The sequence below is a fragment of the Sturnira hondurensis genome, unplaced genomic scaffold (assembly GCF_014824575.4).
Source record: "Sturnira hondurensis isolate 20B ecotype Veracruz unplaced genomic scaffold, ASM1482457v3 Scaffold0018493, whole genome shotgun sequence".
In the NCBI taxonomy this organism is placed as follows: domain Eukaryota; kingdom Metazoa; phylum Chordata; class Mammalia; order Chiroptera; family Phyllostomidae; genus Sturnira; species Sturnira hondurensis.
This window is the reverse complement of record NW_028091124.1, coordinates 769523-795814: the sequence shown is the minus strand read 5'-3', so window position 1 is coordinate 795814 and position 26292 is coordinate 769523. Positions and strand designations below refer to the sequence as shown.

At 67.5% G+C, this 26292-nt stretch overlaps 1 protein-coding gene across 1 annotated transcript; it reads left to right on the top strand.

The window, feature by feature from the left end:
* Positions 1–4405: 4405 nt before the first annotated feature.
* GPC1 (glypican 1) lies at positions 4406–26235 on the top strand. Its single transcript, XM_037069205.1, has 9 exons — positions 4406–4858; positions 20565–20723; positions 21347–21738; positions 22426–22591; positions 23014–23144; positions 23225–23341; positions 23503–23636; positions 23934–24109; positions 24326–26235. The coding sequence occupies exons 1-9, from the start codon at positions 4693–4695 to the stop codon at positions 24556–24558; spliced, it is 1674 nt and encodes a 557-aa protein (XP_036925100.1). The 5' UTR covers positions 4406–4692; the 3' UTR covers positions 24559–26235.
* The last annotated feature ends 57 nt before the right edge of the window (positions 26236–26292 follow it).

Here is a 26292-nt window from a genome sequence, read left to right as displayed (position 1 = left end):
ATAATTCCACACAGGTACACATCACTCAAGGTTTTTCATGTGTTTAGAGAGCTTTAAATTCCGGTCGCGGGTCACACGACCTGACCCCTGCCAGAGAGCAACACCTGCGGACGCTCAGCCCACCTCCTCAGCCCAAGTGGGCAGAGCCCCCCGTGAACCCCCGGGCGTGCGCTGAGTAGGTCTCCAGGTCCCAGCCAGCCCGCTCTCCACATGCATCGCCACGCAGGTGCCAACACACACGGGCACTGCCCCCCCCCAGCACTGCAGGGGGCTCTGGGCTCTCCAGCCACGGGCCGCAGGTGACATCTCCACGCATGTCTCCGAAGTGCATTTAAACCAACTCGCCCAGTGTGGGCAGCTTGCGGTGGGGCGGGGGGGCGGGGGGGCAGAAACGGTCACTCAGCGAGGGCTGCTCCTTCCAGAAGATCGGCAGGCGGGTTGGGAGGGAGGCTGTAGCCAGGAGGATGTGAGCCCCGGCTGGGGTCCTGCCGAGGCCACGAGAGGGGTCAGCAGCAGGCTGGCGGGTGACGGCAGCCCTGTTAGAAGGTCTGCACCTCTCACCTGGGTGTCATCCCCAGCGTTCCTGAGTGGTGTGTCTTGTCCCCACAGCACGGCCCTGCAGGCCACGCAGGTGTGTGGGCCCCGCACACAGGGGGCTTGGCCCAGGTGCAGGCGCTCAGAGGAGGGTCAGCCTGAGCTGAGGTGGGGCTGACGGGGGCCCCGTGGTCATGGCTCTTGGTGGCAGCTGCCTCTGGAGCTGGACGTGACCTTGGGCCTGCCCAGAGACAAGGGACGACAGCGGGCCAGCAGGGATGTCTGGGATGGGTGGAGGGTCTGGGTTGTTTCGGTGGGAGGGACAGCTGTGGGGCAAGATGTGGGTGACACCCAGCAGCCGTGGCCACCTGCTTCTGGCTTTATCCCGGGCTCGTGACTGCCGCTGGTTCTGGAACAAGCAGCCTGGCCCTGCAGACTGGGGAGGCCGGCGGCAGTCCCGGAGGCGCAGGCAGCTCCTGGCCACTGGGGACCCAGCCTCCAGCCCAGCACAGGGGCCCGAGAAATGGGTGCTCGCTCTCTGAGGAGCCGCTCGCTCTAAATGGATTTCCCCTCTGCTCTGCAGGGAGGAGAGAGGCCTGCCCAGGCGGGTCAGAGGCAGAGGGGCTGTGAAGGAGCCCACCTCGAAGCCGGTCGCCCCCCTCCCAGGGCTTGCAGGGAGGGGGGCCTGGCACAGGTTGGCCCACCTGTGCAGGAGGAGGTGCCCATGCACTGTCCATGCTGCAGACCCCTGGCCGCCCTGCTCCCTCGGCCCAGCGGGCCCAGCTCATCCAGGCCCCGTGCACCAGAGGGCCAGCAGGGGAGTGTTTGGGGGCATGTGGGGTGGCCACCGGCAGAGATGATTCGAGCTGCACATGGGGTGGAAACTGCCTTCACTGCTGGGTCTACTTGGAAAGCTTGGAGGTGCCAAAAGACCCCCAACAGAAGACACACCCTACAGCCCCCAAACGGCTGGGGAAGGGGAGCCCTGATGTGCAGGACTCCTGAGGGAGCGGAAGTGGAACTGTTTCTGAGGGAGGAGGCAGCAGTGACCAGTTTGCTCCCCGTGTCCTCTGAGCTGTCAGGGCTCTGCCTGCTCCGCCCCTCCCGGGCCAGAGGCAGGAAGTAAGGGGGCGGGTGTTGCCCTCCAGGACTGGGGTCACTCCTCAAAGAGACAGAAGCGTGGGTGCGCCCACATTCCCGCTCCCAAGACCCTGAACGGCCCTTTCTTCTCCGCCCGGCACCAGGCGTCCCTCCCCCGAGTAACCAGGCAATTAACAACTGGCTCCCTCGGTCCCTCCTCCTGGCACCCCGGGGCCCTGTCTCCCCACACAGGGCTCCCGGTGCTATGTGTCCCCAGCCTGGCCAGCAGTGTCCCAGTCCGAGCTGAGCGGCCAGGCCTCGGTGGGACCAGGGCGAGCCAGCACAGCACGGTGGCCCTGGGGGTCGCTCCTCCAGCCACATGACCGGAGCGGGAGCCCCGGAACAGTGCCCCGGCCTGTGAAACGGAAGCGCCCCCCTGGGGCGGGGACAGGGCAGGAGGCTCTGTGGGCCTCCAGCAGCTTCCACAGAGTCATTCCGAGCTGTGACCCCCCAGCAGCTGTGGTCCCGGCACCTGGCCTCCCTGCTCCACGTCACCAAGGCTCCCGGCCGGTGCTGGCCCCGTCCAGAGCTGGGAGGACTGCCCCACCTGCCGGCCCCCAGAGCTGGCTCCACCCTGGGTCCTGGCACAGAGCACCCGTCTTGCCTCCTCTCCCGAATCCACACGGGGGGCCACCCGCAAACGAAGCCGAGCGTTGAGGCCCAAATGACACGGCTGGTCGGCGGTGGGGTCTGGTTTGAACTTGAATGCAGCCCTCCGTGTCCTTTGCTCGGGACAGGACCGGTGAGCAGCCAGCACCAGTTCAGACACCACGACTTTGCCTTCAACCCACACTGTCCCTGAGGCGGGCTTGCTGCCGCTTCCCGGGCACAGCCGGGAGAAATGCTGCACACCCCCACCCCGCACCTCAGCCCAGCCCAGCCCCAGCCTCCAGTGTGCAGGAATCTGACCACCCAGGAAGCCACCCAACGGGGAGCAGTAAAGGGCCAGAGCCCCAGACCCCAGAGCAAGAAGGACCCTGCGCCCTGTGCTTGCTGCCTACCCGTTGCCCTGCCACCCCAGTCCTCCACAGGGCAGGACCTGGCCTCCTCACTGCGCAGGCGCCCAGGCCTCTGCAATGAGGGCTCTGAATGGGCTGGGGGTAGTGTCCTCACCAGGGGAGGCTGCAAGTGGACTGTGAGGTAGGCGTCCTACATTGGCCCTGCGGGGGTGGAGCCTTCGAAACCCTGAGTGGGCCCAGGAGGCCCTGCTCCTGTCTGCGGTCCACTGACCCCGGGAACCTCCCTGTGGACCTGGATAAAGAGGAGGCGGCAGGGGTGCCCCCAACAACCAGGAGAGGAAGAGTGGGCGACTCTCCCGCATCGGGTGGGGTTTAAGCCCCAGGCTGGCTCCCGCCTGGTCTGAAAGATCGGGGCTGGCAGTGAGCTTGTGAGGAGAGAGGAGTCCCTCACCCCTGCCCTGGGTGGCCTCAGCTAGGCGGGCACCGGGAAGGTGCCCCGGCCCAGGCAAGCGGGAGCAGGCCCTGGCACGTGCACGGCGGGGGAGCTCGTGAGTCAGCCTCGGTGAGGCAGCAGGTGTGGAGGGGCAAGATGAACCCCCCACCCCTGTCACCCAGTGAGGGGTGCAGCCAGCTCTGGGAGGCAGCCCACAAGGCTGACACACTGGGGAGCAGACCAGCGGTGGGGGGGACCCTGTGTGTGTGGGTCCCTGCGGCTCTCGCCCCGTCTTCTCCCTGCCTCGTGTTGGTTATCTCGGCCAAGGGCACGGATCTACTCCTTCCCTCCCATTTCGGCCTATCAGGCATTGGGGCTGTGGCCTGGCCAAGCCCGCTGGTCTCTGTGGGGTTCGCCTATAGGCCACGGGGAGAGGACGAGGCGGGGGACGGGGCGGGGGGGTGGGAGCAGCAGCCCAGGGAGAAAGACCTGGAGAAGCTGCCGGACGGACGATCTCGCCCCGCTCCGCGCTCCTCGTTCCCCAGCAGTCTGACCTGCTGCTGTGCAGCCTCGTCCCTTCTCCAAGGGGCCGCCTGCCGCCGCCCGCAGCCCAGGCCGGCAGTCCGCAGCGCTTTTGTTTCTCGAGCATCCAGAGAACCACGTGGAGGGGACCAAACAGGCTGGCGACCCCCAACAACCAAGTGTCCGTGCCCCGCTGTAGCGCAAGGAGCGGGGGCGGGGGGCGGCGGCTCTTGGGGGCTTTCCCGCGTTCCCCCACCGCCCCCCGCGAGAACACCAGGTGTGACAGGAGGGCTGGGAGGGGCACTCAGCGGGGCGGGGATGGGGTACGGGGATGCAGGCGAGGAGGGGGGCGGCGGACGGCGGTGTGGGCGGCGGGCCGAGGGGACGCGGGCGCCCGGGAGTTGGCCAAGGCGCGCTGCCGGGGTGCAGGGCAGCCTGGCGAGCCGGTGGGGGCGGGATGCGAGGGATGCTGAATTCGGCTGTGAGCCCCGCGGCCCCTGATAGGCGCGCGGGTGGCGTGACGTCACGTCCGGCGGGGAAGCCCGGCCTCCGCGCCCCCTCCCGCCCCGCCCCCACAGGTGGTGCCGCCGCCCTGGGCGCTGGGCGTGGGGCCGCCCTCGGGGACCCCCGGACGCAGCCGGCGCTCGTCCCCGCCGCCCCCCCCCCGCCCTCGGGCAGTTGACTGGCCGACGGGAGCCACTGGGCCCCCAAATCCTCGGGGAGGGCCGGAGCGCCCAGTGGGCCCCGGTCGCGCCCCGCGCTCCGCCCCGGGCGCCCGCTCCCGCCCTGCGCGCCCCTCCCCTGCACTGCCTTCCCCGCCTCCCGAGGCGGCCCAGGGGCCGGGCTGGGCCGGGGGAGGTGCCGAGCCGGGACTGCGCGCTCGCCCGCTGCGCTGGGCGGCCCGACCTAGCGGCCGGTCCTCGATCCTCCCGCGCTCCGCGTTGCCGCCGGCTTTTGTTGTCTCCGCCTCTTCGGCCGCCGCCGCCTGCGGACCACGAGCCGCGCGCCGGGACCTTGGCTCTGCCCTTCGCAGGCGGGGGCTCCTCGGGCCCCACCGTCCCCGAGAGAGGCGCGGCGAGCGACCGGTAGCGCCTCGGCCCCGCCATGGAGCTCCGGGCCGGCGGCTGGTGGCTGCTGTGCGCGGCCGCCGCACTGGCCTCCTGCGCCCACGGGGACCCTGCCAGCAAGAGCCGGAGCTGCGGCGAAGTCCGGCAGATCTACGGCGCCAAGGGCTTCAGCCTGAGCGACGTGCCCCAGGCGGAGATCTCCGGTGAGTCAGGGCTGCGGGTCCGGTACCCCCGCGCGCCCGGCTTTGCCTCTGCGTCCCGTCGTCGGCCCTGCGCGGCTAAGTGCCCGGGGCTTCCCAATCGCGCCGCCTCCGCCTGTCCGCACCCGCTCGGGCCCTCACCCCTGAGCCCCGCGTCGCCCTCCCTTCGCTCTGTTAGGTCGCCACCAACCCTTAACTGGCTCACCGGCCCCCTCCCCGTGGAGTTGTCGTCGCTGGGCTGTGCACGGGCGGCCGGCCCAGCGCTCCTCCAGGGCCACAGCTCCAGCGCGGCGGCAGGGCTGGAGTTCCAGACCCAGCGGGCGCGCCGGCCACCCTCGCCTCTGGCCAGGGCTGAGTTGCGTGGTAGTTGTCGCGGCGCAGCTGAGGGTGGCCGCGGGGCTAGGAACCTTCATCGGACTGTGTGGGCCTCTCCGGGAGGTGCTGTCGGGTGGACTGGGGATTCCCACGGGGTACCAGCAAAGGCAGCCTTGGAGTTGGGGGCGTGGGGGGCGGCCTCTGTCCTTTGACCAGGAATGCTGCCCTGCAGAAGTTCCACCCGGGAACTCGTGTCCGCCTGCTAGCTCGCTGGCCTGGCACTTGGAGCCACTTCCCCGGGAGTCCAGCTGCAGGTGGTCTGCATTTTGGATCCCTCCCAGGGTCCGTGTCATCTCTGTGTAACAGCATCGACCCTCCAGGCGGCCTCAGCCCAGCAGCTGTCTGGCAGCCCTGACTACCCCCTCCCTGCTGGCAGCTGAAGAGCTTTGGGGACAGCAGTGCCCCAAGGACCCCTGAACTTTATCTTCAGGTTGTGGCCCTGCTGGCAGCCGCGCAGGGTCTCTGTGGGGTGCCTGGGGCACAGTGGGCCAGAGCAGGGCAGACCAGCTGTCCTGGGGGCACCTTCCAGTTGGGGTTGGGACAGGTAAGGGCCACACTTGAACAGTGACATGGGGGATGTGCAGTGGCCATGGCCCAGAGGAGAATGTACCAGTGTGAGGGTGTGTCCAGAGCCTGTCTCCCTGGTAGTGGGTGGGGGGACAGCCAGGCCCCCCACCTGGTTCCCAGGGGGAGCAGGGGCTCAGCAGGCCGCCCTGAGAGATGCACCCACCCCGCACCCCTCAGCCCCCAGGTTCTGGAGGGGTCCTCCCTCAGGAGCCGGAGTCAGGCGTGCCTGTGCCTGCCTCTGCTGATGGGCCAGGCATTTGCGGGGGGGAGCCTCTATCCTTGGGAGGGGCTGGAGGTGTCTCGGACTAGCTGCCCTGTGTGGCCCCTGCTCCCCCCTCCCCCTCCCCCCCACAGAGGAACTTTTGGGCTGGGTGTCCTTGGCTGTCCTGTGGGACCCCTCTGCTGCTCCCCACCCGGGGTCTCTGGTGGAAGCCGTTCCTGCTGCCCTCCTGCTTGCGTCCACTCCCACTCAGCCATGTGTCCTTGGGGGCCACCCTAAACGCACACCCACAGGGCTCCCTCCCAGTTAGGCTGGGAGACAGGCTGGCAGAGTCTGGGGGGCCACCAAGGGCTAGGACGGAGCTCGGGAACTGGAGAGGCCCAGGTCGGGGTGGTGAGGGGCTGGGCCTTATCCCCCGTGGGCTGGAGAATGCAGCAGGTTAGAGGCCTAGGGTGGGAAAGCGGGCTGTGGTGGGTGGGGGCGGGGGCTGTCCGGCCTGCCAGGGGAGCGCAGCCACACAGCAGCTGTCCACGCATCATCCTGGCCAGGGCTGCAGGCGCCACCCTGCTCTGGGCCTGGAACGCAGGGGCTGTCCTCTCCCTGCCAGTCCTCACGGCTCCTTCACCAGGGGGGCTGCCCTCTTAGACCCTCACCCCCACCCCCATTGCCCCCATGAGCCCCGGAACTCCGGAGTGCCCCATGGGACCCAGGTGCCCGGGACAGTGCCAGGGCCACATGGCACTCCCATGACCTCCCAGGGCAGCGGCCACCAGCCCTGTCCCTTCCTGCTCCGTGTGACTCAGCTGGGCCTTGAGGACCGGGTGCCCTCTGGTGGCCCAGCAGCAGCACGCTATTCTTGGGGAGCCCAGCCACACCTGGGTCCCCTCGCCCGCAGGCCAGCAGCTGGACTCCAGCCAGGGTACCTGCTCAGTGGGCCCAGATCGGGCGGACTGCTTCCTTGTGGGGGGGTGGGGGGCAGGGAGGGTGGCACTGGGCCCAGGCTGGCCTCTCGGCCTCGGCCAGAGGGGTAAGAAACAGCTGTGGCTGGAAGAGGAGGCTGTGAAAGAGTGTGGTGGAAGTGGGGTGTGAGGAGTACTGTCCCAGCAGTGGAGCGTCAGCTGTCTGTCACCCTGCTGTGCAGGTGAGGGGCAGGCCTGGGGACAGCACTGCCAAGGCCCTCCCTCAGGCCAGAGTGCCACACACAGGCGGCCTCGTCCTGAGGTGCTGAGTCAGAGGTGCCCGCTGGTGGGTTTTGCCTCTGGCCCCCCGACATTTCCTGGGCACCTGCCTGGCCTTCTGGCACTCGGCGACGTGTCCTGGGTCTCTCTTACCACTGGGGTTCTGGGTTAGGGGCACCTGTCTGCACCCTTTGCAGTCGTAGCCACAGAACCTGGCCCGGCTCCTGGTGCCAAGAGGGTTCTGGGCCACCACTCACGGGGACTCACACTGTGTCCTGCTGCATGCAGGCTCTGCGGAGCAGGCGGCGCCGGGACAGGAGACGGGCTCGGAGCTGACCCTGCTACACCCAGGCTGGCCTCTGCCCCAGGCTTGGAGATGCCTGCTGGGGGGGGGGGGCGTGCCCGAAGGCCCCTCAGTGGAAATCTTGGCTTCTCTGTGCCCACTCTGACCGTGCACGCCGAGGGCATGGATCCTGAGGGGGTACTCAGAAGCCCCGGGTGTCCCTCACGTTTCCTAGAACCCCCCCTGGGGTCTGTCCCTCAGCCACGGTCAGCGGGCTGCACAGCAGGCTGCTCGTCACCTGGTCCACAGCACACCCATGGACCTAGTGGGTGTCTGTCCTGGGCAGGAGGCAGAGGCCTGGCATGGGGGCCATAGCGGTCTGTGCCTCTGGCCCTGCCTCACTCTGTCTCTGCTCCACTCACAGGGCTGAGGTTTCATCATCCTGGCCTGGGGACAGGGCTTGGAGGGGCACGCGGGGGCCCCAGGGAGCCAGGTCTGACAGGGCCCCTGCGTGATGCAATGGTCCTGGGTCCCTCGCTGAAGCCTCTGTGCCGGCCACCTCGCCCTGCTCCTCGGGGTGGCAGTTTGTCCCCCTGCGCCTCTGCCACGTCCGCCTCCCACCCCACACGGCCGGTTTCTAGACACAGGACACTGGCAGCCTTCTGTCCTGTGCCTGAAGGTTGCTGGGACGAGGAGCATGCTGCCTGGGCTGTGCCCTCCCCCGTGCCTGCCCTGGGGTCTGCAAGGCCACTCAGAGACCTGCGAGGGGTGGTGCCCCACCCTGGAGACCAGCCCTGGCTGCATGTTGGACTTGGGTTCAACGTCCAGTGAGTGCATCGGGCGAGGGTCTTGGGGCATCGCCGGCTTTACAGACGAGTAAACCAAGGTTCCGAGGAGCCACTGTCTCTCTCCGGCCCACAGGGGCTCTTCGGCTCAGAGCCTGGTCTGCTAACCTCAAAGCCTGTGACCTCAAAGGCTGCCCAGCCCAGCTCCCTGCTTTCTGGAAGCCTTGTGCATCCCAGCCCTGAGGCCTGAGAAGGGGGTACACAGCCAGGGCCCTCTCCTTTCGGCTTCGTGGTTTTCATATGGGGTTAGAACTGTATGAATTCTTCCCTGGGATGACTCTCAGCCCTGGCCCCGGCCTCCCTGTCCCAGACCTGCCCTGTCCAGCTTCACGCAGCCAGGCCTCACCTGCCCTCTGGCTGCTCCAGCCCTGCTCAGAAAGGCTGTTCCCAGGCAGCAGGGACGGAGTCGGATCACCCTGGGTGCGCATGGAGGCTGACCAGGCTGTGCCCTGTTGGCTGGCCTGAGGGGAAGCCCCTGTGTGTCCCCGGTGCCAGGCTAGACCAACTCCCCAGGGAGCCATGGACAGGCGTCCTGTGCAGGGGCTGGTGAGCCTAGGAGATGGCGGTTGCTTTGTTGGTGCACTAGCTGCGTAATTAGAAACAGTGCCAGCCCGTGGTTGGCAGGCCTGCGGGCTAGGGAGGCCTTCGGAGAGGGGCTGGGGACACGCAGGCTGGGCAACAGAGCTCGGAGGAAAGCGTGCTTGCTCATGCCTGTGCACGGGTACCCACATGCGCAGGGCACGTGTGTTGGCCTGGCTGGCCATGGGTGGGTAGATGGGCCAGGCCAGGGGCTTGCCAGGGTCAGCCCCGTGCCAGCAGTGACCGGTAGGACACCTCTCCTGGAAGCCAGACCCTCCTCCCCGAGACCCGACTTGGTTCAGAGGGATTTCAACCCGAGACTTGAGACCTGTGGCAGGGCCTGTGAGCCCCGGCCTGTGTGACACCTCTGTGGCTGGCACTAGGTGCCAGCCCCAGTGGTCTCTAACTGCCAACATGGCCCTCGGGGCTCTGGGGTCAGGCCACTGCCCACAGGCTCGGAAGGGGGAGGGCTGTAGCCCAGGGCCACCCACCCTGGACCCCAGCCCCGCCAACATGCCAGCAGGCAGCCCTTCCTGCCTGTGTGTCTGGGAACAGGCCTGGGCAGGCGCCGGAGCTGTCCCACGGGGAGGGGGAGGGGAATGCCGCAGCCTTTCCCCTCCCCCCTGGGCCCCGCCCACCTTCCCAGGTGGGAGCACTCGGCAGCCAAGGGTGAGATGCTGGCCCGTCCTCCCCCACCGTGGCCGCCGTGCTGGGGGTCAGGGCCTAGGCCTCCAGCCCCACTAGGCCTTGGGCCTCAGGACACTCTGGGTTTGAGGGGCGCATACCTGCTCTCTGGGGTAGGAACCCCAGAATCTTGGGTGGGTCTGGGAGCTCTGGGGTTGGGGGCAGGCAGCCTTACCCCCTTCCTTTGTTTGCCTGTGGCCTCAGCATCACCTCCCGCCAGCTCCTGGCTGGCTCACCTTCCTGGCACGTGCCCCCCCACCCCCCTCCCCACCAGGTGAGTCCTCCCTGTGCCCACCCAAACACAAGCCTGGCCCCTCCTCCCTCAGGGCTTGGCCCTGCTGCCTAGCTTCTCAGGCCTCTGCAGCGCTTGTACCCGTGGGCTCTGCCTGTGTCCCAGGTCCAGGCCACAGGCATGCTGAGCGCCTCCGTGTGCCCGGCCTGAGCTGGGGCCCAAGGGTCGGGCGTGGCAGTGTCCCTCGACTGCCGGGACAGATGCCACAGACCAGGTGGCTCTCAAAGCACAAGGGCATCGTCTCCCAGTTCAGAGGCTGGAAGCCCACAATCAAGGTGTCATCCAGGCTGGTTCCCCGAGGCCGGAGGGAGCACCCGTTTCAGGCCCGCAGCTTCCGTGGCCACCGCCACTCCCTCCACCACTGCCAGCCCCTGGCCTCCCCTTCAGGTGGCATCCACCTGCCTCACCTTTGCCTCCAGATCTTTTTTCCAATAAAAACACCACTCCCATCGCGTCTGGGCCCACGCGACTCCTGTGTGACCTCATCTTAACCATGTGCAAGGGCCTCTACCCAAGTGAGGCCATCCTCTGAGGTCTCAGGGCCCATAACTCTAGGGTACGGCCCTTCTTGTGGGTGGGGGCTAGAGATGGGGGCCTCATAGTCTTTTGTGACACTACCTCCCCAAATCCGCTGCGGCACAGACGTGCCGCCTCGAGGCCTTGGTGACTGTGGTGGTCAGGCCATCCCTGGGCCGCCCGAAGGCTCTAGGCACAGCCCGGGACTGGGTGGCCTCACTGAAGGCTTTGTGCTGCCACTGGGTCCGAGGCCGGCCCCCACCCTCTGTGGAGCCTGATATTTCCATTCCTGTTGAGCTGGGCAGGCCAGGCCCACTCACTCCGTCCGCTGTTCGGAGCCGGGTGCCCTCTGCCTACCCACTCACTGCTTGCCATGTCCAGGAACTGGGGTGGGCAGTGGGGGGGCCAGCCTCGAGACCCTCCTGGGGATTGGGTGGCCCCAGCCCAGAGTGATGATGGTGGGCCAGCGTGCCTGGGACAGGCTCGGGGGGACGCCCAGTGTGTAGGGCAGGTGGGGGCCGGCTGAGGTGTGCTTGCTGGAGGCTGAGGGTCGGGCACAAGCTTGCCCAGGGCGTCAGGCGTGGGCTCCAGGTGATGGTGCCCACTGCTGGTGGGGTGCCCCAGAGTGGAGCAGGTGGCAGGTGAGGCGGTGCGAGCCTGCTGTGTTGGGAAGCTGGGGGCGTGTCCACGCAGCCCTGTCCCGAGGGTGCTGGGTGTGTGGTCCCCGGTGGGGGCGGAGGGCTGGCCAGGCCGGGCCCTGTGCCTGCACACGCCCTCAGTGCCCGGGGCCTCCTGTAGCCACTGTGGCCGGCTGAGTGTGACGTCCGAGTGCCCACCCCTGGCATTGGGGGCCGCAGAGGACGCTGCACCCTGCTGTGACCACCACCCCCAGACTCTGGGGAGGAAGCTGATGCCACCTGCCGCCAGGCTTGGCTCAGGTGCTCACGGCGTTTCTGGTTGTCATGGAGCGCAGGACGTGCTGGACCTGGGGAGCCGTTTTAAAGGGACATGGCTCTTAAGTGGCTCAGTCCCCGGCTGCCCCTGGGGTGTGCCAGGCATCTTGACCCCCTTCCTTAGAGCAGCCTGACACCCAAGGACCGGCCCTGCCCCGTCACTGTGTGTTTGTGGGGCTGGGGACGCTTAGGGCAGAGGCCGACGCGCAGCTGTAGGCCCCTCTCTGGGGTGTTCCCAACCAGGAGCAGCTACCCTTGGAACGTTCTGGGGGGTCACTGATTTGGAGATGGGGCCAGGGTGGCCAGGGACCCCACACTTCCCGGAAAGGCGAGTAGCTGTGAGGCAGCAGGGGGCCAGGCCAACGAGCCCAGGGAAGGGCGGACAGCCCGGCGGGGGTGGGCGGGAGGTCAGCCCCAGAGTGCTGGGCAAACCGGGCAGGCAGACGGGCGGGCGGAGGTCGTTCCTGGGTGGGGGTCTAGCCCAGGGGAGAGGCCGGGGGGTAGGAGTCGGTGTCCGTGAACTTGGCTGAGAGGACATTGTATCCCTTCTGGCCTCTAAGTAGAAGCCCCAGTTCCTGCTGCTCGAACCAGGCCCAGTGGCACTGCAGTGGCTGGGACTCGGTCACCGGTGGGAACCTCCCAGTCCCTGCCTTGGTAGCGGGTGGCACGAAATGCCACGTGCCCCTGCCATTGCTTTGTCGTTCCAGGCACCGTGGACCTGCGGCGAGGGGGGGGGGGGGCGTGTGTGACCAGGCCCCCTCACAAGTGCGATGAGGCCATCACCAGCTCCTGGTGTCCTCCTCGACTAGTGCTGGCTTCCCCGTGCCGTCCTGAGAAAGGGTCTGCAGGCGGGGTCGAAAGGGCAGCTTGGGGGGCCCAAAGGACAGCTGGGGGGGCCCTGGTGTCCACACACATGGATGCGGGAGATGGGGCAGGAATGGGGAGGGTCCCAGCTGCTGGGTGGGTGGAGTGACTGGGGGGGGAAAGGTCCCGCTTCCCTGCCTTTTGGTTAAGGTCAAGTGTGAATTGCTCAGTCCAAGTTCCTTGAGCTCCTGCTGTGTGCAGGGCGCTCTTCTTGTTGCTGGGACTCAGCCGCAGGCAACACTGTCAGTGAGGGGACAGTATGGGAGCCAGAGGTCTCACCAGCGGGGGCTTTGGTGGCCTCGGTGACCAGGGGCCATGTGGGGCGCATGTTGGGTAAAAGGACAGTGAAGCACCATGCAGATCAGGACAGGCGTGTGGGGGGCTCAACCACAGTGCCCCTCCTCCCCAAGCCCTGCCCTGCCCCGAAGTGGGGACTGAGGCCCTGTCCTCCAGGGGCAATGACAAGCCCAGAAACATCGGGAAGCCAAGCCTGGGGGGCTGCTCTGTAGTGTTGGGGGGGTCTGCTCTGTAGTGTTGGGGGGGTCTGAGGGAGGTCCCCTGCTGTGTTGACGGTCAGATTACACTCCTGGCTGAGGACCAGTGTCCCTTGAATCCACTGGCCATTCTTAGGGGGATCCCCACAGGAAGCCAAAGCCTGCCCGACTGGACTCGGCCAACCTGCCAGGTGCCAACACCTCACTCACAGGCTGTGACTCAGGCTACTCTGCCTCAGTGACCTTTTCTGTTCAGTGGGGGGACCCTGCCTCGTGGAGCAGCTGTGGGAACAGTTCTTGCGTGGGCCGCTCCCTGTAGTGCCAGCCAGACCCACGCCACACAGCGCGGCATCGTGTTGGCACAGCTGTTGGAGAGAGGGCCGTGCCCTCCGCAGTCCGCTCGGTCTTCCAGAGGCGGCCGTGGGAAGGGCCCGCTGCTGCGGAGGGGCCCGCCTGCACCGGCCAGGCTGGGAGCCGCACAGTGGGTGCGTGGGCTCCGGGAAGTGAGGAGTTTCAGGAAGGTGTGGCCCACAGTGAGCGAGCACCGTCCCCAGCTCGGGGCCTTGCCACCACTAGGGAGGGGCACTCCAGCAGCCTGGAGGGTGGCAGCCGGTTTTAAGAAAGGAGCCGCAGGCTCTGTACAGAGATGGGAGGGGGCCCATGTGTGGTCGGCCTGTGGCTGAGCTTGGGGGTCTGGCAGCTCCTTGCTGGTGCCGTGTGGGTCCTGGTCATTGTCCCTCTGGGGACAGGGCTGGCCCCATCCCCTTGGCTGTCTGCTGTAGGCCCAACTGCCCAGGGCCGTCTGCAGGGGGTCTGGTGGCACTCTGCCTGCTGGGAGCCGCTGGACAGGGTGAGGCTGAGACACGTCGCCAGTGGGCACAGACTCCCTGCGTCCCAGAGGCTTGCCGCACGCGCTCCAGCTTGACTGGCCCCTCGACGGGACCTGGAGAAGTGGGGACTCAGCAGGCGTCCACATGGCCACCTGCCCCTGGGACACTGCGTGGCTGGGGTCCCGCCCCTGGGGCAGGGGGGCAGGCAGGCGGACACATGGCAGCGGCCCTGGGCAGCCCTGCTTGGGCCTCTCCCCACACCCCACGGCAGGCTGCCAGGTTGGGTAGGTCGGAATGCTTCTAGACACCTGGAACAGTTCTGAGTTTTTGTCTCGAGTTTAATGCCCCACGCGCCACAGCACCTGTGTTTGTGGCACAGGTGTGCCCCTGTGTTCAGTGCAGGTGCACCCCAAATGTTTGGGGAGCCACTGTTGGCCGTTTTGGCGGTACAGTGCATGTGATGAAATCCACCGCCTGAACTGTTTCTGAGGGTGCGGCGCAGCCACACTGAGCGCGCACACAGTGTGGTGCCTCTGTCACAGCCCCAGCCCCTGACCCTACCACGCCCACCCTCCTGTGTGTGGATCGGACCGGCACTGCGGCCCGCATGGCTGGGGACTCCCAGCGCTGGTCATCCCCTCGGTGGGCGTGGGGCTGCAGGGTGGGTCGGTCCCGGCTGCCGACGACTCCCGTGTGTGTGTGTGCTGCCCCTGCACTCACCTTTCTCCGTTCTCGTGAAGGATGCTGTTACGTGTGCAGGGCTGCGCTCGGTTCTGTTCAAGTCCCTGCGTCCGATCTCTGGGGCCAGTCACTCCTGCACTGGAAAGTAACGTGTCTTTTCCTGAAACCCACATCTAACCTGTGTGTCCTATGCTGTGCCTCCAGCACCAGCCCTCCTGTTGGGCCACAGGGCTGGGCTCCCCTGACACCCACAGGCCTATGAGTGGCCGGGTGCCCAGGGGAGCAGCCTGCTGCCTGGGCGGCTGATGAGGCAGCGGGAGCCCTCCAGCCAGGACACCCCTGCCTGGAGGCGTCTGCGGCTGGCCCAGCTGAGTGCGGTGTCTGCCCTGCTCAGGAATTCTCCTGAGATGGGCATTGTGGGCGGGCCCCTGTCCCCTGATGTTCCAGGCCCAGTGGCATCCGATGACACTTGAGCTGCCTGGGCCACCTGGCTGCGTGGGAATCTGGAGGAGGAGGTGCTATGAAGAGTAAATGGCTCTGAAACTGAGGCTGGGGGTGGCCGAGACCCTTACATGGCTCTCAGGGACGTGGCCAGGCCCTGGACTCCATTGCGGGTAGGCCAGCCGGATGGGAGAGCTGTGTGCACAGGCGTAGATGTGTCCCCCGGGAGGCACCCCCCTCGGCATGGCCTCGGCAGGGCTGAGCTGGGCCAGCAGCCAAGACTTGGGGTCACAGGTGCCGCAGGTGCAAACCTAGGGCCCCTTGTCCCGAGACCACAGCGTGACCCGTGAGCCCCGAAGCAGCTTCCGAGAGGCCAGTGGAGGAGGCCTCGCCGCCTGGCCAGAGCTGTGGCGAGGGCCCCACGTGTGAGGTGGCCCCCAGCCGGATGCCCGCTGGCAGGGCAGCCTGCCCGTGAACCAGGTGGTGCAGAGGGTGGAACCCCTTCTGCTGGGGACTGTGGTGCTGTGTCCTGCATGTGGCAGAGAGCAGCCTGTCTAGCAAGTCTCTCTTGTCCCTGTGAGCAGGGTGGCTGAGGGAGCACACGTGGGACCCTGCCCTGAAGAGAGGGTGGCCTCTAGGTGAGCAGCAGGTCTCCCCAGTGAGGCTGGCAGGCCCAGTGAAGGCAGGGGCAGGCGAGGGGTGTGGGGAGGTGGGGGCTGTTCTCACCTCCGGGAGGGCATGCGGGGAGCGGGTGCCCTAAAGGGTGGGGGCTGAGCCAGGGGAGGCTGTGGCCCCATGGGGCTTGGTGTTTCCTGGGGACAGCAGATCAAGGCCTTGGAATGGAGGCCTGGTCACCGTGGTGAGAGGCCAGAGGCATGGAGAGTCCAGCAGGGGCTGGCATTTGGCCTCCCCGGTGGCCGCCTGCCACTGTGTATCCAGAGGAAGGACTTGGCATCATCTGCCCCCACCCTCATGGCTATCCCTGGGTGGGTAGCAGGCGGCCGGGCCTGCGCAGCCTCTGCTGTTTGGGGACTCGCGAAGGGCCTGTCCTCCCGCCCGCGGAGATAGGGAGCAGCACTCAGGAGTCTCGCCGCCCCGGGGGTGGGGCACCAGCTGGTCCCCAGGTTGAAGGAAACGAGGGTCTTTGGGCCACAGTCTGCAGGGTGGCGGGAGGGGGCGCCGGGTAGCCCGGCAGCAGCTGGAGCGCGGCGGGCGGGGCTGCGGGAGGAGGCGCGTCCCCGCGGGGCACCGCCCTCACCGTGCGTGCTAGTGCGGCTGTGGTCCTGTCTGCCACCGTGGTCGCAGAGTCCCGGTCCCGCGCACTCTAGCACCGATCTGCTTCGGCTCCGCTCCTCCAAGCGCTCCCAGCCGGGTCCTTCCTGCTCCACCGCCTTTGCCCCGCCGGACCTCTGGATCCCTGCGCGCCCGTAGCTGGAGTCGCGCGCGCTTCCCGGAACGTTGCGCCGTTGGAGCCGCCGCCGCCACCGCCGCTGGGAAGGGGTTTTGGATCAAGGCCGGGGTGGCATCCGCGGAGCTGGGATCCAACCTGGGGGACCCCTCTCGGCCCCAACCCACCATTCCCCGCACAGCCATCTTCATTGCCCGTCCCAGCGCATTCCCATCCCTGGGCGCGCTGCCGCTACCTCGCTCCCTCCTCGCCACCCTCATTGCCTCCACTGTGGCCCCATCACTACCACCTCACCCATCACCCCCCCCCCCCAACCCATCTCTACATCCCGTCCGCTCTCCGCCCCCGGTCCCGTCTCACATCCCCTCACTGCCTCACAGTCCACCCCTGGTGTCGATGTTTCCATCCTCACTGCACCCCAGCGTGCCCCCCTCTGCCCCATCCCCGCAGTGTCCGGCCACCCCCCCACACCCCCTCCGCTGCTCCCTACTGTCCTGCCGCAGCCCATCAAGCCCCCCTTCTTCCTCCGCAAACCCATCCCCCTTCCCTTCACTCGCTGCAGCCCCTGTGAGCCCCTCCCGCCACCCCCTTCCCAGGCGCGCCGCACCCACTGCGGCAAGGCAAGCCCCTTCCCCGCCAATCGCGGCGCCCTCCTCCCCGCACCGCCCTCCGCACCGCGCCGCGCCCAGCGCTGCTGCAGCTCCATACCCCGCGTGCCGGCTCCACATTCAAGGCACACGACCCTCCTTCCCCGGCCAGCGGGACTCGCGACCGGCACCGGGGGCGCCTGGGGCACCCGGAACCCCTTGGCCGCCAGCCTTTGTTCCGCTGCCTGCAACGCAGCCCCGCGAGCCTCGCACCTGTCGCCCGGGCCTGGGGGGTGGACTCCTCTCACCCAGCACAGAGGCGCCAGCAGTGAAGCCCTTCCGTTTCGTGTCCCGTGTGTGACAGAGACTGTCATTTGGCCGAAATGGTGGAGGGGCTTTGGTTGGTGGGTGAGGGGAGGGGGAGGGCGCTGGGACAGAGCCGGAGGGGTTATGCTGCTGTTGATGTGTTAGTGGGGGGAGAGGGGACCATTGAAATGTCCTCTCCGAGGTGGGTCTGAGGCCACCCTCACGGAGGGTTGTCATTGTGACAGGGACAAAGACTGGGGGGTGGGGGTGGGCAGAGGTGAGGAAGGAAGGGAAGGTTTGGAGCCGGGTGTGGAGGTGGGGCAGTGCCCAGAGAATCTGGTCATTTGTCCAGTGCCCGCTGCAGGCTGGTGGACGTGCCAGGCGGGTCCAGCTAGGCTAGGGTCCCAGAGCAGGAGCGGGCATGGGGCAGTTGTCCAGAGAAAGGTCTCTTGCATGGGGAAGCTTACCCCAGCCCTGGCCAGGCAGCCATGCAGGGCCCAGGAATGGGGGCAGGGCGGGGGCGGGAGGAGCCCCTGCCTGCCTCCCAGACCTGCATGCAGCCCCCAGTGTGTTCTGGGGGCCGCCCCTGGGACTGTCACCTGTTTCGGCATCATCCTGGGAGGCCCTGACTTAGAGAGATTCCCGGTGGCTGGGCAGTGGGTGCAGAGCTCCTCGGACGTGGCTTTGAAGGTGGTCGAGCAGGCAGTCTGCACACTGTGGGAGCCGCGGAAGCTTCTGGAGAGATGGGCTTGGCGTGGCGCCATCTTCCCTCTGCAGTCTCCTTGGGAGGGCTCTGTGGCCACCAGTCACAGGGTGCCCTGCTGCTGGGTCCGGGTCCCTCCCGGGATGTGGTGCCCACTGTTGGGATGGGGTCTCAGGCTGAAGGGTTGGGGGGCTGTGCTGAGCAAGGACGCCATCTAGAGGCTGCAATGCCCTCGGGTGGGGGGCTGGGAGCTGTGCCAGTGGGTGGCCAGAGGGCAGGACCCTCCCCGCGCAGCCTAGTGGAGGATCAGTGAGGGGAAGCCGCATCTAGGGTGGCCCAGGAGGTCTGCAGCCCGGCTTCACCTGGGAAGGGCAGGCAGGTGCTTTCACTGAGGAGCAGGACAGCGCAGTCTGGGAGTGGGGCGGGGAGCGCAGCAGGGGGGAAGTGGTCTGGAGGAGAGGCTCTGAAGGGGGGGCGGGGGGGGGAACAGAACTGTTGTCCCCCTTCAAACACCTGGAACCAACCTGGAGGATGTGCCTAGAAAAGTAGGGGAACGGAGAGTTCTGGAAGGGTGGGGCCAGCTGCTGAACTGGCAAAGGGATGGGCAGGGAGGAGGGAGGCTTGCTGGCCAGCTGTGGGGGGCGGGGAGTAGCCTCCGTTACCTGGGGTTGGTGGGAAGGTAGAGGCCAGCCGGTGGGGAGTAGGTGGGTGAGAGGGTGCACTTGGCAGTTTCAGAATTGGCTGGGGGGTGGGGAGCAGGACCGGACTCCTGATTTGGTCCTGGCCTTTCTCAGATACTGAGCTGAGAGAAGACATAGGGGTTGGTTGGGATGGGAAGGTTTGAAATAGCAAATGGAGGCTCCCTCACTCACTTGCTTACCTCCAGGGTCAGGGAGCTCATCCCCTCTCCCTGCAGAACCCACCTCCGTCCCCGAGGCCAGAACCAACTGATGCCCCGCTGCCCGGGCTGAGCTGGGCCATGGCTGGGCAGAGGGGGCGCAAGACAGCTCTGTGCCCCGACCGCCAGCAGCTGCGTCAGCCCTTCGGTGGGCATGGGGGCCGCCTCGGCCCGGCCTCCCGGGGCCTCAGGCCGGCGCCCGAGCTCTGGCTCCGTGTCTTCACTCCCGTGTGTGCCGAGGAGGGAGGGAGGGCCGGGGGCTGTGCTGGGGCTGCTGGAGCAGCGCGGTCACCGGGCAGCTGGGCGAGGCGGCGGGGCTGGGGTGGGGCCAGCTTGAATTAGGGAGCAGGGGGTGGGCTGATGGCGCCCAGGGTCCTGGGAGCCTCCCCCAGGGGCTCCTTATGCCCTCTTGTCTCTGTGGACTCAGCCTCCCTCTGGGCCATCTGCATGAATGACAGGTTTTGGGACCCGGGCCAGGGGTCCACCAGGGGATCAGGAGGGTTCGGAGGTCGACCAGCTGGGACACTGCTGCCCCTCTGGCCTTGAGAGCTCTTGCCTGCACAGCCCACCCATCTGAACAGCTGTGTCCCCACCCACTGCCTCTCCCTCGGCCAGCCTGGCCTGAGCGCCCATCACAGCTGAGCCCAGCTGTTACCTGGAAGCCCCCAGCTGGCACCTGCCCCCGCCCCCACCCCCAGGGCACACCCCCAGCCCAACCCCTCACCCCTTCCCCAGCACCCCAGGAGCCTGGCAGTTCTAAGCAGTAGGTGAGGGCCCTTGCCACGGGTGCAGTCCTGGGCTGTGCTGGAGGGGAGGCAGGTGGGGTGGGGGTGCTCAGGGTCCTCCGGGGGGGCTCACACAGCCCCACTGCACTGCCACGCTTGGTCCTCTGGAAGACCATTGGGATGTGCCCCACTCTGTGGCCAGGGTCCTGAGGGGGCGGCCCAGGGCCTGCTCTGTGTCCCACCCTGCTGGTCAGGGGCCAGGGCCACACATCACAGCCAGAACAGGGCCATTGAGGGGGATGTTCTCATGTTCCGGCCCTCTCTGCCTGGAGGTGCCTGCCCCCCACCATGGAAGGGAGACAGAGATGAGGCACCCCCTCTCTGCCAGGCCCCGGGCGGTCAGACTGCTCCCAGGAGACCTGAAGGGCCTTGCTCACCCTGAGCCTGCACCCCTGCGGGTCCGAGTCTCTCAGAGTGTGGGCACAGTGCTCTTGCTGCTCCGTCTGTATGTCGGTCCTGACTCAGGGAGGTGCCACCCCCCCCCCCCCCCCCGGGCCAGCTGCATGGGAAGCCCTGAGACATGCAGCACACTGCTCCGCCTGGGGCCAGGGTGCTAGCTCCAGGTCGGGGTCCCCCACTGCAGGACCCGGGAGCTCTGCCCAGGCCCCCCGCCCCCACCCACAGCTGTGCACAAGGGTGCCCCTGCCCCCCTGTCCCGGCCAGGAGAGCCAGCACTGGGCTCTGTGGGGAGGGGGCTGTGAGGAGGGGCCAGGGCTGGTGGGGTTGCCAGGCGCCCCAGTCGGTGAGGGGAGCTGCAGTGCCCTGACACCTCACCTCTGCCAGCCTCAGTTTCCTGGCCTGTGAAACTGGGTCCCAGCGCCCACCTCAGAGCCGCAGTTGCTACACGACCGGGACCAGCGTGTCCTCAAAGGCCCCTTGTTCTCTCTCCTCCCTGCACATTAAGCCGCCTGCGGCCCCTGCCTGTGGGTGCCCCCTACTCTTGGCTGCGCCGACTCCAAGCCTGTCCCTGACCCACTGTGGAAACCTGGACAGAGCGCTGTGGCAGAGAGCACTGCCTGGAAGCTGATCCTGACCTGTGGCAGGAGGGGACCGGGGCTTGGAAGCTGCAGGGGATGGGACGTGCTCTGGAGCTCAGCGCTTGGCACCCCTGCTTTGTGCCCTCCCCACTAGGCTTGCCCAGAGGGCCTGGGGGTGAGGCCTGCAAAGCCAGGGCTGGGGGCCACCCAGGCCCCGCCCCCGCCTAACAGCCCCCTCCGCAGGTGAGCACCTGCGGATCTGCCCCCAGGGCCACACCTGCTGCACCAGCGAGATGGAGGAGAACCTGGCCAACCGCAGCCGTGCGGAGCTGGAGACGGCGCTCCTGGACAGCAGCCGTGCCCTGCAGGCTGCGCTGGCTGCCCAGCTGCGAGGCTTCGATGGTGCGTGGGGCGTGGGGCCTCTCCTGGTGCGCCGGAGTCAGGGGGGCTTAGGACGGCTGTCTGGGGTTTGGGGGTCCTGGCAACAGGAGGGTACCCACGTGCAGGGGCCAGAGCTGGGCCAGGCCACAGTGCAGGACCTGCCCGGGGAGGGGCAGGGAGACTGGGCCCCTAGGGAGGCCCTCGCAGCTCCTGGGCGGCTGCCCGTAGTGTGTCTCCAGCCCTCGCGACAGTCACCTCAGACCTAGGCAGACAGGGCCTTGAACCGCAAGTGTCAGGATGACCTGAAGACGCCTAAGGGGGCGCAGTTGGGGCGTGCTGGGAGTGGCCTCTGAAGCGAGGTCTCCATGAAAGAGAAGCCTTGGGCAGTGCCTGCTGCTGGGCCCGGCTGGCTTCCGTTGGCTGTCCCTGTCGGGCAGCAGACCCTTCCTGGCCTCTGATGAAGAACCCTGGAGCACCCCCCGCCGAGCCACCTGGGCAAGGGCATGGGGGGCTTGGGCAGCAGCGCCCAGCACTGTGGTGTCCCAGGCGGAGCCCCCGGAAGCCTGCCCTGGCCGCCTCGGCCTGTGGGGGTGGCAAGCGGACAGGCATCTCTGCAGGCCTCACGGCTGCCTCCCTGTTCCCAGATCACTTCCAGCAGCTGCTGAACCACTCGGAGCAGGTGCTGCAGGACACCTTCCCCGGCGCCTTCGGGGAGCTGTTCACGCAGAATGCCAAGGCCTTCCGGGACCTGTACGCAGAGCTGCGCCTCTACCACCGTGGGGCCAACCTGCACCTGGAGGAGACGCTGGCCGAGTTCTGGGCCCGGCTGCTGGAGCGCCTCTTCCGGCAGCTGCACCCGCAGCTGCTGCTGCCCGACGACTACCTGGACTGCCTGGGCAAGCAGGCCGAGCCGCTGCGGCCCTTCGGGGACGCCCCGCACGAGCTGCGCCTGCGGGCCACCCGCGCCTTCGTGGCCGCACGGGCCTTCGTGCAGGGCCTAGGCCTGGCTGCTGACGTGGTCCGGAAGGTGGCCCAGGTGTGCCCAGCTGCCCGGGGTTTCTGGGGGACCCATGATCTGCCCCACTACTTCACATCCTGGACCCCTGGACCCCTGGGCCTCCAGCCACCTCCTGACCCTGGGCTGTGGCTGGGGCCTTTGGACAGCCTGCCCACTGCCCGGTCCCATCCCTTGGCCAGCCTGGGTCCTGGGCAGGAAGGGAAGAGGAAAGGGCCTGGGACTGGACGTTGAGCCAGCTGCAGGGGTCGGGGGGCTAGGGGACAAGGGGACAGGGCCTGGCGGCTGGAGCAGGCAGGGGCCAAGGCCACACAGGCCAGTGGGGCCCCTTGCCCCATTGGGCACCCCGTCAGACCTCTGGTGACAGGTACGGGAGAGCATTGGCCTCAGACCCTCGCAGCCCTGGGTGGAGCCACCTCCCCCTCCAGCTGGGGTCCTCGGTGTGTCAGCCCTCAGTCCTGAGGCTCAGTTCCCTCGTCTGCGTGGCTATTGTGCTCACAAGGGGCTCATCGGGGGGTCAGTGACGCAGTGTGCCACAGACTGGTTATCAGAGTGAGCGCCCCTGTGGCCCCCAAGAAGGGCCAGGCCTGGTCCCACGGTGGTTGGAGCAGGAGCAGGGCCACCAGACTTTGGTCCAGAGCCCCTACCCTTGGGCCCCGGGGGGCTGGGCACCGGCTGTGAGGTACTCAGGCTGCCCTGGCTGTGCAGGTGCCCCTGGGCCCCGAGTGCTGGCGGGCTGTCATGAAGCTGCTGTACTGCGCGCACTGCCTGGGTGTGCCTGGCGCCCGGCCCTGCCCGGACTATTGCCGCAACGTGCTGAAGGGCTGCCTGGCCAACCAGGCCGACCTGGATGCCGAGTGGAGGAACCTCCTGGGTGAGCGGCCGGGGCCAAGGGTACCCTGGGAATGTGCCGGGTGGAGTGTGACGTGGGCAGCAGCCTGGGTGGGAGCCCCGTGGGGTCATCGCTCCTGCCCTTCCACCGGGCAAGGGCCCTCACACACACGCGTGCTGACTCGTGTCTGAGGTGTGGCGGGCTGGCACATGAATAAGCTGTGAGCTGACACAAGAACTAATCAGCCTCACGGTAGCACAGTGCCAGCAGGCGTGACGCCTGGTGGACCCGCACACACCAGTGTGTGTGGGATGTGGGCCCACACACACGTGAACACATGCAATCTGCTGGCCCACCGTGGGCCAGTGCAGCACCTGCATGTGAACATGTGAGCTTGCATGCATGGACACAAGGCAGGCCAGTGTGCAGGCGTGTAGACTGCTCTGTGCTCACACCTGTGCCAGACTCCATGGTGCTCATCACTGACAAGTTCTGGGGCCCGTCGGGCGCGGAGAACGTCATCGGCAGCGTGCACTTGTGGCTGGCGGAAGCCATCAACGCCCTCCAGGACAACCGAGACACACTCACAGCAAAGGTTCGGGCAGGAGGTGTGGCAGGCAGGGTTGTCCAGACAGGGCCTTGTGCCCCTCAAGGACCCTTGTGGTCTCCCCCCAGGTCATCCAGGGCTGCGGGAACCCCAAGGTGAACCCCCACAGCTCCGGGTCTGAGGAGACGCGGCCTCGGGGCAAGCTGGTGCTGCAGAAGCCGCCCACAGGTGCTCTGGAGAAGCTGGTGAGTGGCCCCTCAGCTGGCCCTGCCCTGGGGGGCAGGGGTGCGGAGGGCAGGCTAGGCCGGGACACCCCACAGCCTGACTGTTGCCCCATAGGTCTCGGAAGCCAAGGCCCAGCGCAGGCTAGGCCGGGACACCCCACAGCCTGACTGTTGCCCCATAGGTCTCGGAAGCCAAGGCCCAGCTCCGTGACGCCCAGGACTTCTGGATCAGCCTCCCGGGCACGCTGTGCAGCGAGAAGATGGCCATGAGCGCCGCCAGTGACGATCGCTGCTGGAACGGGGTGGCCCGGGGCCGGTAGGTGCGGCCTGGCTGGGCAGGCCCTTCCTCTCGTGCATCTTGGGGCCCTTATCCGGCCTGCATTGGGCCATGCCAGACACGGGACACACGGCAGTACACGGGACACGGGGACGAGAGCCAGCTGCTTGCTGCACACACCATGCCCGGGGTGTCCTCACCCCTCTGCCTCAGGGCCTGTGTCAGCCCCCTTTGGCCCCTCGGCTCCCATGGGTACCACCCCACTCCTGGTTGTGGGGAGGGGACCGCTTTGCAGGGACCCAGGTGGTCACCCAGAACCTTGCCTCCTGGTCCCAGGTACCTCCCTGAGGTGATGGGTGATGGCCTGGCCAACCAGATCAACAACCCTGAGGTGGAGGTGGACATCACCAAGCCCGACATGACCGTCCGCCAGCAGATCATGCAGCTGAAGGTCATGACCAACCGGCTGCGCAGCGCCTACAATGGCGAGGACGCCGACTTCCAGGACGCCAGTGAGCGCCGCCCCCGGGCTGGGCTGGGGACCGTGGCCGTGGGTTCAGCACTCTGAGTTGGCGCAGGGCTGCCACAGAGCTGTGTCCCCAAGCGTGGCGGGGCCCTGGCAGGGCCAGGCACCCAGAGCTAGGGTGCCCCCGGGAGGCCCACGTGCAGAGCTGTGTCCCTCGGGGCCCCAGCGGGGACGGCCTGCCCAAGCTTCCTCTTTTTCCCAGGTGACGACGGCAGCAGCTCCGGCAGTGGGGACGGCTGCCCCGATGACGTCTGTGGCCGGAAGGTCAACAAGAAGAACTCCAGCTCGAGGACCACCCTGACCCATGCCCTCCCTGGCCTGTCGGAGCGGGAGGGCCAGAAGACCTCGGCCACAGGCTGTCCCCGGCCCTGCATGGCCCTTCTGCTCCTGCTCCTCACCCTGGGCCTCTCAGTGGCCAGGCCGCGGTGGCGGTAACTGCTCCCTGGCCCCAGGGACTGAGGCCAAGGACTGACTTTGCCAAAACTCATGATATTTAATTCCCCTGGGCCTAGAGGCCTGGGGCAGGACAGGGAGGGACAGCGAGAGCCTGCTGCTCTGTGGGGCGGGGGGGTGGGGCAGGTGGCCCCCTCAAGCCTGGCTTTGCCGTCACCCTGGCTCTTAATTGTCTGTGAGGCCCTCAGGTCAGCCGGGAGCAATATCCCCCAAAGCCATGTATTTCAGGGACCTTTTGGGGGCCCTGGATCTGAGCAGGCCCTGCGCAGACAGGTCTGAGGGCCTCTCTCCTGGGCCCCCTCCTCCCTGCCCGCGCGCCTCCCCCCAGCTCCCTGCTCCATCACCACCCAGTGCCAGGGCCTGCGGGGGGGAGCCCGGAGCCTGTGCCTTCCTCTCCTGCTTCCTCCTGTGACAACCAGGGGCCCCAGGTTTTGGAAAGCAAGGCCCACCCCTCAGCGCCCTGAGAATCCTCAAGTGGGCATGGGGTCTCTGCCACCTGGGATCTTGAGGGGCCTTTGAGGTGATGCATGAGCCCTTCATAGGCCGCCAGGCCCCCACCCTGCAACACCAAGGGCCTCCCCAGAGCCTCTGAGTCCGGTGGGAGCTTGTCCGGACAGATGGGCCCAGCGGACCTCGTCCTGGCCAAAGACCCACTGGGGGCAGGGGATCGGATGCGCCCTCAGCGGCAGCAGCACAGCTCACCGCCCGGGCTCCGCGCTCCGTTGTCTGTAGGTGGACTTCCTGCCTCTGGCCACCCCCAAAGGCGGGCCACCCCCTCACCCCGGGGCTGGGCCACAGCCTACACAGGGACTTCCAGGCGAGGGGAGGAGACACCTGGCGCTGTCCTCCCTCCTGTCCCCATCCAGACTGAGAGCCAGGTGCCAGCTCAGGGTGTCACAGGCCACGGCTGCTGAGTGGCGGATGCAGCTTCAGCTCAGGGCCAGCGAGTAGCAGTGCTCGGACCAGGGGCCGCCGGGGGCCCTTCCTCGGCCGGCCAGTGCAGGGAGCCTGTGAGCGCTGTGACAGTTAAGGGCTTTTCCAGAGGTGCAGACGCTTCCAGACGCTTCCCACCCTGTTCTCCAGGAGCTGCTCTCAGCTCCACTCACGGCTTTTGCAGGATGCCCTTCCGTGGGACCAGCATCTGGGTGCCCCGATTATGCCAGTGGCGGGGGGGGGGGCTGGCACCCTGCCAGAGGGGCTCAGCAAGGAGGCAGTTGCCGAGGGGCAGGGGAGGCTGAGCCCGGTGGGCAGGGACGGCGTGCTGGCCAGCAAGGGGGGCCCTGAGCAGATTGCTTAGCACGGCTTTGCACTCTCTCCAGGGGTCGAGAGGGCTGCTGGCCGGGGCCCCTGGCACACTGCTGGGTGTGTTGGGCGCAGGCCCCCAGCCTGTGTTCCACAGACACGCCCACTCCAGGTAACCCTGAAGTGTCTGGGCCCAGGGGTGGGGCCTGGACCCTTGGGGACTCGGGCAATGACTGCTGCGTGCCAGGATGGCTCCTGGGCCACACAGGGATGGCCCCAATGGGGCCTGTGCCCTGTGCCCCTCCCACACATGCATCTCCGGGGAGGGGTGGCAGGCCTGCCGTGTCCTGCCACGTGTTGTCAGCAGGCAATGTGTGTTCTTTGCGTCCTTGTATGAATAAAAGGCTGGAGACCTCATGTGGCTGCTGTGATCCCTTCTTGCTCAGGCCAGGCCAGCCCCGCCCCGCAGCATGG

Bases quoted from the DNA above. Each gene is read 5' to 3' on its own strand.
- GPC1 (XM_037069205.1), top strand. From the start codon at position 4,693: ATGGAGCTCCGGGCCGGCGGCTGGTGGCTGCTGTGCGCGGCCGCCGCA. The intron at 20,724-21,346 runs GTGCGTGGGGCG...CCCTGTTCCCAG, and splicing joins CCAGCTGCGAGGCTTCGATG to ATCACTTCCAGCAGCTGCTG. The intron at 22,592-23,013 runs GTGAGCGGCCGG...CACCTGTGCCAG, and splicing joins CGAGTGGAGGAACCTCCTGG to ACTCCATGGTGCTCATCACT.